The 12960-nt window shown below is 39.7% G+C and overlaps 2 protein-coding genes across 3 annotated transcripts; one reads left to right on the forward strand and one right to left on the reverse strand.

Moving 5' to 3' along the window:
* Positions 1 to 772: 772 nt before the first annotated feature.
* pcnx4 (pecanex 4) lies at positions 773 to 9286 on the forward strand. Of its 2 annotated transcripts, none has more exons than XM_043254805.1 (11): positions 773 to 898; positions 2355 to 3148; positions 3752 to 3934; positions 4086 to 4606; positions 5137 to 5237; positions 5319 to 5438; positions 5541 to 5901; positions 6478 to 6581; positions 6678 to 7825; positions 7932 to 8118; positions 8401 to 9286. In XM_043254805.1, exons 2-11 carry the CDS (start codon positions 2445 to 2447, stop codon positions 8650 to 8652), a joined length of 3681 nt encoding a protein of 1226 aa, XP_043110740.1. In that variant the 5' UTR covers positions 773 to 898; positions 2355 to 2444; the 3' UTR covers positions 8653 to 9286. The 2 variants fall into 2 exon arrangements, with proteins under 2 accessions (XP_043110740.1, XP_043110738.1); XM_043254803.1 differs by lacking the exon at positions 773 to 898 and adding an exon at positions 930 to 1420.
* Positions 9228 to 12871, reverse strand: dhrs7 (dehydrogenase/reductase (SDR family) member 7). The gene is made up of 7 exons (XM_043254809.1): positions 12561 to 12871; positions 11336 to 11488; positions 11022 to 11128; positions 10523 to 10761; positions 10299 to 10422; positions 9675 to 9890; positions 9228 to 9584 (listed from the first exon to the last, which is right to left on the reverse strand). The coding sequence occupies exons 1-7, from the start codon at positions 12691 to 12693 to the stop codon at positions 9537 to 9539; spliced, it is 1020 nt and encodes a 339-aa protein (XP_043110744.1). The 5' UTR covers positions 12694 to 12871; the 3' UTR covers positions 9228 to 9536.
* Between the last annotated feature and the right edge of the window lie 89 nt (positions 12872 to 12960).

Raw genomic sequence — 12960 nt, forward strand, 5'->3', positions numbered from 1 at the left:
AAGGTAATTCTCTTCCTGTTTTCCTGTGGAGGATAATAGTGGGGGGTTGCAAAAGGAGAAAGACACAGAGAGAGAACCAAATCTAACAGAATAAAAGAAGATATATTAAAATGTGGAGAAAATGAGAAAGGAAAGCCAGAGTGAATGCTGTTGAATTTAATGGTGGACCTGCTGTGGAAATAACTCGGAGCACAGTGAGTGTGTTGTCCAAGCACCGTTCAAATGAATATAGAGATGCATCTGAGCATCTTGCAGCAGGAACGCTTCTTTTCATCGGTGGATGTCTCTTTTACTCTGTCTCATGGAGGGATGTCTGTCACACCTTTCAATAGTTGATCATTTAAATTTAGCTTATTTAAAAAAAAAAAAAAATACAGAACTTCTTCTTTTTTTTGGTTTATACATGTAAATCATATTAGTTACTTTTTAAAAATCATAATCTTCGCATTTAGGTGAGAATGGAGTTAATTGTATTACTTTCACTGCATTGGTTTAAACAGATGTTGTTATTTCTACTGTGCACATTCAACATGATAATCGTCAAGACTTATTAAATGCGCTTTTGATTAAATGTTTAATTCAATTGATAAATAGTTTATATTCTGAGCAAATAATCAAATCTAAATGCCAGAGTATTTGCAATAGTATTACCTCTTCAAATTACCGCACAAGCATGTTCTTTTTTTACAAAAGCTAATGCATAACAAGAATTACCTTGTTAATAGTTTTGCCATATTATGTCTTTAGGTCAACGCGTAACCGATGTCTGTCATGTAGCGCCGCCCTTCAGGTCGTGTTGCCTAACTACAGAATCGATTATGGATAGCGGGCTCTTTTTATCCCCACACAAATCCTCCACTCACCTTTCTAACACCTCTCTAGCCTTTCTCGTTTAAAGGTACGTGATGTTAAAAACATAAAAGGCTGTTTCTATAAAAAATAATAATAATAAAATCGCCATGTGGAGAAATGAACGGACTTTACGCTCAAACGGGAGCGGCTAACGCTAGCCGCGCTAACCAGTTTGTAGCCGCTTTCTTGCCTCTGTCCTTTATCTGCTGTGGTTGGAAGAAAGCAAGACGAGATTATATTGTAATACGATATAAGAGTTGTGTGTTTTGTTATTGTAACGGTCTGTAAACCGGTTGTCACGTTCATGTTTGTCTGTTGTCATAGCTGCCGTGTTAGCATGTGAACGGATCACAGGATACAAATCAACAAGACTGCATTAAAAACGTAAATCTGAGGATTATAGCCACAAATCAAAGGATAAGAGCACATCATTCACAAGATAAAACCCGTGAAGTCACTGGTTTGATGCTGATTGACTGCACAACAATCACCTCCTGTGTTTATGCTTTGTGTTTATTTTGGCTATAATCATCTTTGCTTATTTTGCTCGGGTAACATCAACAAACAGGTAACTGGGATTTTTTTAAAAATCGCATAAATAAAATAAATGTAACTTGCCAACTAGTATCTATCTGGTTACTTGCATAGTTTATTGCAATACGTTTTTAATGTTACCGAAGAGGTGTATTTAATATTTAAATGATTCATTCGCCAATTAAATATTCGCAAAGATTTCAGGCTCAGTGCATGATAAATAACATTTTGGGAAAACAGCCCATGAATATTTTTATTGTAATTAAAATATACAGGCAAATACACTTTTTTAAAAAAAACAGTTACATGGCAAATAACACTGTCCTTCCATCTATGAATACATTTATATATGTCTCAAAAATGCTTATTGTGTTTATATAATAATTGTGTAATGTTATAAAACATTTGCTATAAATATAATAAATGTTAATATATTATAAATGTTAAATATTTAAAACTGTTATTCGGTAAAAAAAAATGTAGCTGCCTATGTATACACAAACTTTTTTTTTTTTTCATACAAATAAAAATAAACTTCCTACCCACACCCCCACAGCATCCTAAAATTCATTTATACAGGTAAAGAAGAGTTGTTGTACAAAGGCTAAGATAGACATAGATAGACATAACCACATATTTTTACATACAAAAATGCATATATACACACGTCATTCCCTGAGAGCAGAAAGAGAGACTGAGATCCAGGAGATGAGGAGAGGAGTACACTAGATTAATAAAAGTATTTAACCTTCATCAATGCGTATATACATACATGTGCTGATATGTATATATATATATATATATATATATATATATATATATATAAAATGTATAACCCAGATGAAGATAATTGTATTATTAAAAAAATAGAATATTTTTTGGTTCGTAAAATGATGCAATACATGCCACTCTATGCCCTATGAAATATTAGTGTAAATTATAATATTGTTTGTCGTTGTGTGTTCCAGTGAACCTCTGTCAGCGGGGCATGTGTGTGTGTTCCGGAGCAGCTGGGAGGAGATGACCGAGTCTGTCCCTCCTGTGCTGCGTTCATCATCATGGGGCCTGATGTGCCCCTGCTCAACGATTACAAGCAGGATTTCTTTTGGAAGCGTTTCCCGCAAACTATCTTGGGGGGTCTGAGGCTCAAACTCGGCTACTGTGCCCCGCCATATGTTTATGTGCACCAGCTGGTGTTATTTCTGACACCATGGCTGTTGGGAGGCATCGGGACCCTCCTGTACCAGCTGAAGGTGCTGGATGAAACCTTTGCAGGTGTTGTTTCTGGGGTGCTCATGCTGGGTATTGGTGCCACCCTTCAGGGACTGGCACGGTGTATGGCACACAGGACTGAAGTGGTGCAAAGGCTGCCTGCTGCCAATAACATTCTAGCAGATGAGGAGGAGGTGGAGTTTACTCACTGTGTGGCTCCTGAGACGGTACATTTTGTGGTGCCTGGGAAGAAGTTTATGGGTAATGTAGTTTTGCACACTTTTCTTGCTGGAGGACTGTGTGGCTTGTCCACATGGTACCTGCTGCCGGACAGACTGAGCGGCCTGTATGGGCACGGGGGGGCAGGACTGGGAGCCGTCATGCCTTTGTTTGCCCTGAGCTGGGTGACTGTCTGTATTGGGGAGTATTCGCTCATCGTCAACACGGCTACAGAAACAGCCACATTTCAGCCGCAGGACACGTACGAGATCACGCCGCTCACCAGGCCGCTCTACATACTCGCCTTCATTACCGTGGACCTGGCTCTAAGGTACAAATACCACTACTCCCTGGCAGCATGAAGTTTATACATGATAAAGAAAATTAAACAACCTTTAAAAAAATCTACGTAAAACACGTCTTAGAAATATATTCTTTGTATACATTGTTTTCTTTCTTTTTTTTTTTTTTTTGAGGCAGTCAGACCTCTTTTGCATGACAGTGTATTTCAAACCTAGATTTTCCAGAGAAATTATTTCCCTGACTACATATATTAGTTTTTAATAATTGTTTTTTTATAAGGTTTTTCTTCAGTGACTACCTTTATGCTTCCAAGAAAATAATAAAATCAATATTTATTCTAAAATTCAAAACATCAGACATAGATGTGTATTTAATTCATTGTATGTGTGAATAATGTTCTTACATGTTTCTTTGAATAAATTAATAAATTCCAGACAGAAAAAATGTAGCATGTTGTCAGTGTTGAGTGTTATGAAACCTGCTATTGTGTGCTAAATAAATGTAAATGCTGAGATTTTTTTGAGTAGGGTTTAATTTTTTCAGTCCTCAGAGGTTTAGGTTAAATATTTTAAAAAATCTGGTGTACTCTTCTCCTCATCTCCTGAATCTCAGTCTCTCTTTCTGCTCTCAGGTTTTCAGGTTCTGATGTGGTAGAATTGCAAGTAGCCGCTCAGGTGCTTCATGTTTTGTTTGTGGTTCTCCCGGTGCTTTGGGCTTTGGGAATGCTCTCTCCACTGGACGCTCTTCTGCTCTGGGCAATGGAACAGACCTTAGTGCATGGCCTGGGTGGGTCAGCCATGTCCACCAATATCAGGTGAGCAATAAATCTGAATCCAGTCTCTTATAACCAGACTAACAAAGTTTGGTCTACATCGCAGTCCTTTCTGGTTTGGTCAGACTTCTATTGTATAAAAGTCAAGTGTGCAACCCCTGTAACAATAATCTTCTAATTTTCTTCTTTTCAGGCTCTTGGTGATGTTTCTGTCATCTGTGTGTGTTGCCATCTGCACCTTCTTCATTCCCTCCTCACTGGGTGTGGTTCTGTTCACTGTTGCAATGGGTTACATCCTCAGCCAGGACCTGAGCCAGCTGCTGGTGCTGGTGAAGGCCAAATCTCCGACCTTCGGTCTGGGCTGGTGGGGGCTTCCTCTTTCACTGATGTTCATAATTGTAGCTTTGACCGAGGCTGGACTTCTTCATCAGCTTTACATCATCAACTCAGGGAATCTAACATTGGGTGTAAGTTCTATAGAACACTGGGAGTCGTCTGTTGTAACCCCAAACCCACAGGAGATGGTCGGCTGGATCCTTGTAGCTCTGTTTCTTCTGACTTGTCTGTTGAGGGAGCTCCAGGGGGCGTGTGTTCTGGGAGGTGCCATGCTCAACCCACTGTACCCCAAACGGGTCACGACTGCCCAGGCTTTCAGGCAGAAGACCCGAGGTCTGCGTGTTGCAGGGATCATCCGAAGGATCCTATTGAACCTCGGTGAGGAGATGCTTGCACTGTACCAACCAAATAAACAATCCTTTGTCTTTCTGTTTATCTGTATGCATTGATAACATGCATGATATGGCAATGCTACATTGTTTATTTGTTTGATTATGAGTTTTGAAATGTATTGCTGCTTATCAGTATTGAGAATTTTGCAATAAATATTTAATTGTGCATGCACCTAAAATGTTAAGTGTAATTTTTTCCCACTTGACATTTGCTGAAACCTAATTTTAAAAAATGCTTTATAATAATAAAGATAAAATAATACTTAATAATTTAATACCACTGTTTAGCAATTCTTTAGCAAGTCTCAAAATGAATAACAAACTGCACATTATAATTGTTTTACAACAAATTGGCAATTCAAATGATGAATTGTTTTATTTTGACAAAAATATTAATATAATGAAAAAAATAGTATGTGTATATGTTTAATTAGTTTATCAGTACTGATGAGAAGTTTAATATTGGTCAATCTCTATGGGTGCTTTTAATATGAATTTTTGTATTTCACTTCACAGTGAGTCCACTGGCGATGATTGCGTTTTTGTCTGTGGATGAATCTCTAGAGAAATTGCACACAGCCTCTCTCGCCATTGGCTTTACACGGGCATTCAGGATGGTACGAAAGTCTATTGTTACATCTTGAAGCATTATAAGGACATGATCTTTGGCCTCTGACTCTTTGGCCTTTGTACGGCAGGTGTGGCAGAGCTCTGAAGCTTCTTTGCTGCAGATGGTGTTGGTGATGATCATCAGACTTGCAGGGGGTCACAAAGTAACACGCTGGAATGAATTGGGCACTACAGTGCAGCTAATACTGGTGAGCCAAACCTTACTTGCTTTAACTAAGGCTTTTACTGTAATAAAATCGCAGGGATATTTGTGTAATAACGCTTTTCTTATCCATCCCCTTTTCTGGCAGGTCTCTCTAGTTGTGAATCGTGTGTCTCAGTTTGTATGTAAGCTGAGTTTTGCTCTTACGGTGTTGATCACATCCTGGACGGAGAGTAAACAACGTCGTCAGTCAGCAGGAACTCTGTTAGCGCTTAATGCTGCTCTGTTCCCAGTTCTGTTAGGTGTTGTGGCTCTTTCTGCCCTTCTGTCTGCCCCTCTACTTCCTCTCTTCACTCTACCTGTGTTCCTGGTGGGATTCCCCAGGCCGCTGCGCTCGTGGCCGGGCAACCCAGGCACCTCCTGCCCTTGCCCAGATTCTGTATATTACCAGCAGCTCTGCAAAAGACTAGCATCTTCTATCAGACCTGCACTTGCTAATGGTGCTTTTGGTGAGTGAGACCAACTGGGAAACATATTATATCTAGCACAGTCTCAGCTCAGAATCACATTTTGAATCATATAGAATGTATCCTAAGCTCAAAAACATCAAGCAGCTCAACTGTTTATATATATATATATATATATATATATACACACACACACACACACACACACACACACACACACACACAATATATATATATATATTTGAGCACCAAATTGGTATATAAGAAGGATCATGCATCACTGAAAGCTGGAGTAATGACTGCTCAAACTGCAGGTTTTCCATCACAAGAAAAAATTTGTTTTAAAGTATATCACAATATTACTAAACATAGGAGGATATTAATAAACATTTTTAAATAGATTAAAAACAATTGAGATAAAGACATAAATGACATAAGAAGCTATTGTATAGCTTACAGATGGCATTTTTTTTTTTATTTACTGCTATAATGTCCAAGTTAAGGAACATGTTTAAAAATTAACTTAAAAAACAACAACAGCAAATGTAAATTTCCTATAATAGCCATGAGACATAGGATATGAAGTTTCTATAAACTTTATTTTTTATCGTTTTGCAGGTTCTTGTACTCCAGGGTCTCATTACCTTGGCCGCTTCCAAGGTCGTCTTCTTTGGATCTCTGTTTTAGAAAGAGGCTACGGCTATTGCACTGTTAACATTAAGGTATGCATGCTTTCTTGCCTTTGCTCTGTCTACAGAAAACCAGTTTTATGATTGTCCTGTGTGTTATTTCTCATTTCCTGTCATGTTTCACTGCAGGGTTTGGAACTACAGGAGACATCATGCCACACAGTGGAAGCTCGGCGTGTGGATGAGGTTTTTGAAGGAGCGTTTGATCATGTAGAGCGGCCAGGCCAGTGTTTCCGGCTATTGAACCCTCACTGGGGTAACATTCTGACACCCTGCTCTGTGCTGCCAGTCAAGGTTTACTCTGACGCCCAGAACGTTCTAACTGGAATAATTGACTCCCCTGATCACCTGCGTCAGCTTAATTCTGACTTCCTTAAAACGCTGATCTGGATTTTATTGCGTTACTGTGTACAGGAATTGACACGTGGTGCTCAGCGAACAAAAGGTCATTCACTACAGACCTCTGGTCGCAAGTCGCAATGCTCTCAGCTTGCTGTGTCCTCAGAACCAGGTCCGGCTGTGGTTAAAATTGCCATGGACTCTCAAATTCGACCTGAGTCCTCCTCATCCTCTCATTTGAGGGGGCAGGACAGCTCCAGCCTCTCATCCTTTGCGGATTGGTCTGACGAGGATGATCTGTTTGGTCCAGTCCCTGTACGGCGGCCGATAAGAATGATGGTACGGACAGATGAAGGACAGACAGAGTTAGGGTTGGGAGTGTCTCTTCCAGGTTCTGTAGAAATTCACAGCCTGTACGAGAGCATGGCTCTGTCTTCTCTCCCCACCCTTAGACCTCTGGGTCTGGGTTTGGGGCTCGGCCTGCCCATTGTAGATAAAGGGAAAGATAACATCCCTTCACTCACTTCAACTGCTGTCTCAAGCAACTCCCAGCCTCTCCACTTCACAAGCCCTCACTCGGAGCTCTTCTCTCTGCCTGCAGAGTGGCGGACCGCCCAGTTGGCTTTCTCAAAGCTCCAGGTTCTGCGACCCTGCTTCCCAGAGGCTTGGTTCTGCTTTTGTTTATCCCAGCTGGTGGTGGAGAGTTTTGGGGAGGGAGACTTTGAGCAGGTGACGCTGGGTTTGCAGGAAGACCGTGCCCTGCGGGAGCTTTATACCCAGGTGGTGCTATCTTGCTGTTTGGCACTGGGGGCAGATGCTCAGGTGTTCAGCCCCAATCTGCTGTTCAGGCTGTACTGTGGGGACGGCCCCTGGACCGAGGGACTTGAGTGGCTCCGAGCCAATAAAGAGCTGTATCAGCTCACACTCAGGGCTTTCAGGTAAAAGACCAACACGTTTTCCATCAAAAAATGGCTAATAAAAAATGGCATAAATTTTCTCATTTATTTCATATGTGACAGGTGTTGTTTTATTCTGTGTGTGTAGGTACAGTGTAAAACTCTTGGTAGACCAGGCATCTCTTGGTCCTGTAGAGAGTCTGGATGAGCTCTACACAACTTTGCAGGATTACCATGACAATTGGTTTATTGGCCTGGTAACAGACCGCAGTTGGCAAGACAGTGTTGCACAAGAGAAGCCCTTCTTATTTTCTCTCGGACACGATCTCACCATGGTAATTACATTTACTGGAATTTAACCATTGCTAAAAATACTGTCTCATATGTAGTTGTGAAGCAATAAAAAGCAGCTCTTCTGAGTGTGTATATATATATATATATATATATATATATATATATATATATATAGCCACAATGCTATAACATTGGTCATTATTATAAGGTAGACTGTTTTGACAATATTTGTTATCATGCATTGTTGTTTCCATTAAGCTTGTAAATTTAACAAAAACAAATTATCATTTACAGTTGCTTAATATTTTCTTGTTTTTTCTTAGGGGACATACACAAGCCGTGTGTTGTCCCTGCAGGAGAATCTAGTCCAGGTGGGAGTTTTGAATGAGGAGGGTGTGAGGGGCCAGTGGGCCAACCTGTCATGGGAGCTACTATATGCCACTAATGATGATGAGGAGCGCTACAGCATTCAGGCACATCCTGTGATGCTGAGGAACCTAACCGTTCAAGCAGCTGATCCACCTCTGGGATACCCCATCTATTCATCCCCACCCATCCATTTACGCTGCTTGTGATAATCACCTTCATTCAGAGATCATGACACACACGGATACTACCAGCACATAAATTTCAGAGTCAGACGTTTTTGCATTTAATTTCTTTTTCATTGAGAGTATGGTAAAATATTTTATTGAACGTATGAAGCATTTAAAAAAAAAAAAAAAAAAAAACATTTCTTGCTACTGTTGTAGTGACGTTTGACTTTTTTTTTAAAAAGATATGCATGAATATATGAATGTCAGCAGCTGGTAAATGTGCAAAACCCTTTCCACACAATAATGGTGTACAGCTTTCAGACACAATGCCCAGTTTAAATTTGTTCTCTGGAAAGTGTGCTCAACAATTCTCTCAACAATGAACCCTTGGGTGCTGCTACCATTTCACATTTTAATTTTATTTTTGTATTTTTCCACTTTCTTGTTAAGCATCCGTCAAGAGCCCTAAAAAGGAGAAACAGGAAAACAATTGCTCTTCTAAATAACCTATTTGTCAGATCTCAAGGATGTGCCTTGGTTACTATTTTCAGTGGTTATGAATAATATTTATTTTTGTTCAAGTGACCACCTGGTGTTATAAATATGACGGTAAATTGGCTTTATACGGTTGTTTAATTGTATGTACAGAAGAAATACAAATGTTTTATATGAATACTTGACTGTTTTTTGTTCACACAAACTTAAATTGTTAGAATATTCAATCCTATTTATAACTAATTTTCAACATTTTAATACAGAAAACAAATCAACTGCCCGTGCTTTTTTTTTTTTTTTATACAACTTACCATATGTCTTCTTGCTATGGATACAGCAAGCAAACCGTGTTTTCATATTTAATTAATAACAGAGGAATGTCTGTGTGACTTCTGGTAAGAAATTCACAAATTAGTGAAATGAGATGTTCAAGTTGTCTTGACCTTAGGCTTGCTGAAATATGCAGAGTCTGCATCCTAGAAAAAATAATTCAGAAAATATATTACTGCTATTGCAGCATAAATAAACTAGTTCAGGGATGTTTACACAAAGCCCCCACTACTCACCAGTCCAGCTTTGAAGTTCTGCACACGGATTTTCCCCAGAACATTAGTCAAGTACCAGGCCAGAGTTGGAGCGTATTGCCACAAATAGCAGAAGAGTAGAAAGGGCTGCTCGGCGATCCACATCTCTTTCACGCGGTTGGCCAGACCTACCAGTGTGAGGTGAACACAGCGCTCTGTAGACATCTTATGCGTCTGATCACCAGCTGTGGCCACAGGCTAAAGGGAAAAAAAAAAAAAAAACTAGTGCTTTTTTGTTAAGCAAATACAAAAACATTTTGATATAACGGTCATTGATCCATAAGCCTAAGTGCAGATAGGCTAATTATTATTTAGGTATTCATTTATTTATATACCTTTGTAGTTTTATTAGTGTTCAAATTTTTTGTTTATTGTTCACTGACAGTTTTATGCCATTCTTGGGTTTATTTGTCTATTTCCCACTCAGCCAAAAGTGAGTGTTCGGGTCGCGGCTACTGTAGCAGACTGAACCAGAGGGTGTTGATTAGAATAAGGTTAAGGTGCTTCTGCAAAGGATTGCATTGGAAAATGTTTTTTGTTCTTCCGCCATGTAGTAGAGCAAAAAAAAATACTTAACCCCCACCCAAAAAAAACTGGTGCAAATACCTTGCCTAGCTCCTCGGTGAACGCATTCTGAACAATGCTTGATATTACAGGTCCGGGACAGATGGTACTTATGGTGATGTTCGGGTAATCAGTGAGTTCTGTCCTCAGAGAGTTAAAAAACCCTGAAGAAACATCAAATCAGCTTTTTTATCCCATTATTTTCCGAAACAATGCTGCATACGTATAGGCAGATTCTCACGTAATTCTGTCTATTTGCTCTCACCTGCACCGCATGCTTGCTTGCAGCATAGCCCGTGGCCAGGGGCGCCCCTACAAAGCCTGCAACGCTGCTGACGGTGGCTATGATACCATTCCCACGGCGGATCATGTGGGGCAGCACTTGCTTAGTGACAGATACGGTGCCAAGGAAGTTGAGCTCCATAAGTGCCTGGTACACCTCCACATCAGCATCGGTGCACAGCGAACGCTGCGTCCGGCCTCCGTTGTTTATCAACACATCTATCTGAAAATGCAGAGTTGCATGTATTATTTTGATGTTTGGATTATATTCACTGCACAGGATCCACTGGTGAGCAAGTGATGTAATGCTAAATTTCTCCCAATCTGTTCTGGTGAAGACATAATCTAGATCTTGTATTTCCTGTGGGTGAGTACAGTTGCATCTAATTTTCATTTTTGGATGAACTGTCCCCTTAACCAGTGCATGCTTAAAGTCTAAGGTGTTGATAATTCAATCAAAATTAAAATCTAGACGGCATTTACATCACCAAAGTGCTTCAGAGCTGCTTCGGTTTTTTCTTGATGTGATCCACGGTCCAACAAATCAAGTGGAAGGACAAGAATATCCTCATCCTTTAGAGAGAAGCGCTCTAAAAGAAAGTCAGAAAGAGTGTAATTTGTTTCAGTAGTTCATGGTGTGGATGCTTTTAGTACATAACTGTCAAGTATTGACAGCAAAGATGTTTGAACAAACACTCTGCAGCTCAGAGAATTTAATTGTAGTGTACTTAACTGATGCCTGGGGTGCTTTGTGTGTTTAATTCTGTCTCTCAAATGTTTCTCAGGACTGTTCATACCTAAACATGTGCGCTTTACCCTCTCCAGCTCATTCTCCCTGCGGGCAGACAGTACTAGCCGAGCACCGAGCGCCGCGAGCTGATAGGACAACTCTTCCCCGATGCCACTCGAGGCTCCGGTAATCCACACCACTTTGCCTCTAAACTTGGATTCTTTAAAAGTAAATATAAATTAATACATTAATCCAATTCGACGCCATCACACTATATATTGTTTAATTAATATTTATCAAAAAACAATGTGTATAAAGGTAATGGAAGTGGTAAGAACTCCAGCATATTGGTCAGTCTAAGAAAAAATAAGTTTTACAGTATATGGTGTTTATTTGTATAAAGTGAAATGCATTTTTGTAAGACTTTAAATATTATATCAGGTAAAAACAAGTTTAAGAAATAATACACTGTATTATCCAATCTTAAGATAAACTAATACATTTTAATGTATGCTGGGATGTAGTAGCTCCTTCTGAAATGGTTCGAGGTAAAAGCACTACGTTTATTTTAATTGTCTATGTTAATTTAATATTAAAACATGCCTTGTGTGCAACTACAGCTACATGGTGCAAGGTGTTTTTCATCTTCACCTTTCATTTAATAACTTATAGATCATTCTTTAGTTAAATGTACAGTTAGGGGATAAACTCTGTACAGTATAAAAACTATTATGTCTATGGAAAGTCCTCAGAACTTGTCCTGGCATCAAGTAATTTTCCAACTACATGTCAACTAGTAGTCATAAGAGTATTATTAGACTGTCTGCTTCATATCTTCTAAAATGTTATTTTCATGGGACCACATACTGACTATGTGAAACTGTGCAAGTGAACGTCAACTTAAACCTACTCTAACAGTCTGCTCTGAGACTTAGCAGGCATTCAGTTGCAAATGAATGAGAATTAGTTGACATGTAGTTAACATATAGTTACTTATAGTTAGGAGAATGTCTAAAGTGGACTATCAAAATAAAGCATAACCAAATATTCCAGTAGATCCATGACAATTCGTGCAGACTTTAGTATAACTTTATTATACTTTTCCTGTCGCATAATGCCATGGTGACCTCTACACTACGGTTGTTGAAGCAATCATAGTCACAGACAGAGTGCAAGTTCCATAACCTTGCAGAAATGTGTCACACTTTGTTGCACAAGAAGCCGGTGCTGGATTATTTTAGCGGACATATTTCTGTGCATACATATATTTGTCTATAAGCGATTCAGCTTACCTGGTCTTTTGCCGAACCTCGCCGCCCACAGTACAGTCAGATCAGCGTCTGCGAAAATGAAGCGTATGAACTGCGTTAGTAAATAAACCGCGCTCCCAGCGAGAATCACACACAGCCAGCATACGTCCAACATTTCTGTGCAAAGGCCGAGAAAGTTTGCAAAAACTATCTATTTTGCGGAGCGGTGGCTGAATGCGGTGGTAAATCTTGCGCAAGCTGAGCGCTTGACGGATCGGTCTGTTACAACATGCTGTAACTGTCAGCTTCTGAACCCAACCCTGCTGCTCACTTCAGACTACGACCCGGCATTGGTCAAAGCCTTCCGGGTTAATCTTCTGTTCATGGAACACACCGCTAAACCTTTTATTTTTATATCTATCTATCTATCTATCTATCTATC

The sequence above is a fragment of the Puntigrus tetrazona genome, chromosome 13 (assembly GCF_018831695.1).
Source record: "Puntigrus tetrazona isolate hp1 chromosome 13, ASM1883169v1, whole genome shotgun sequence".
Lineage (NCBI taxonomy): Eukaryota > Metazoa > Chordata > Actinopteri > Cypriniformes > Cyprinidae > Puntigrus > Puntigrus tetrazona.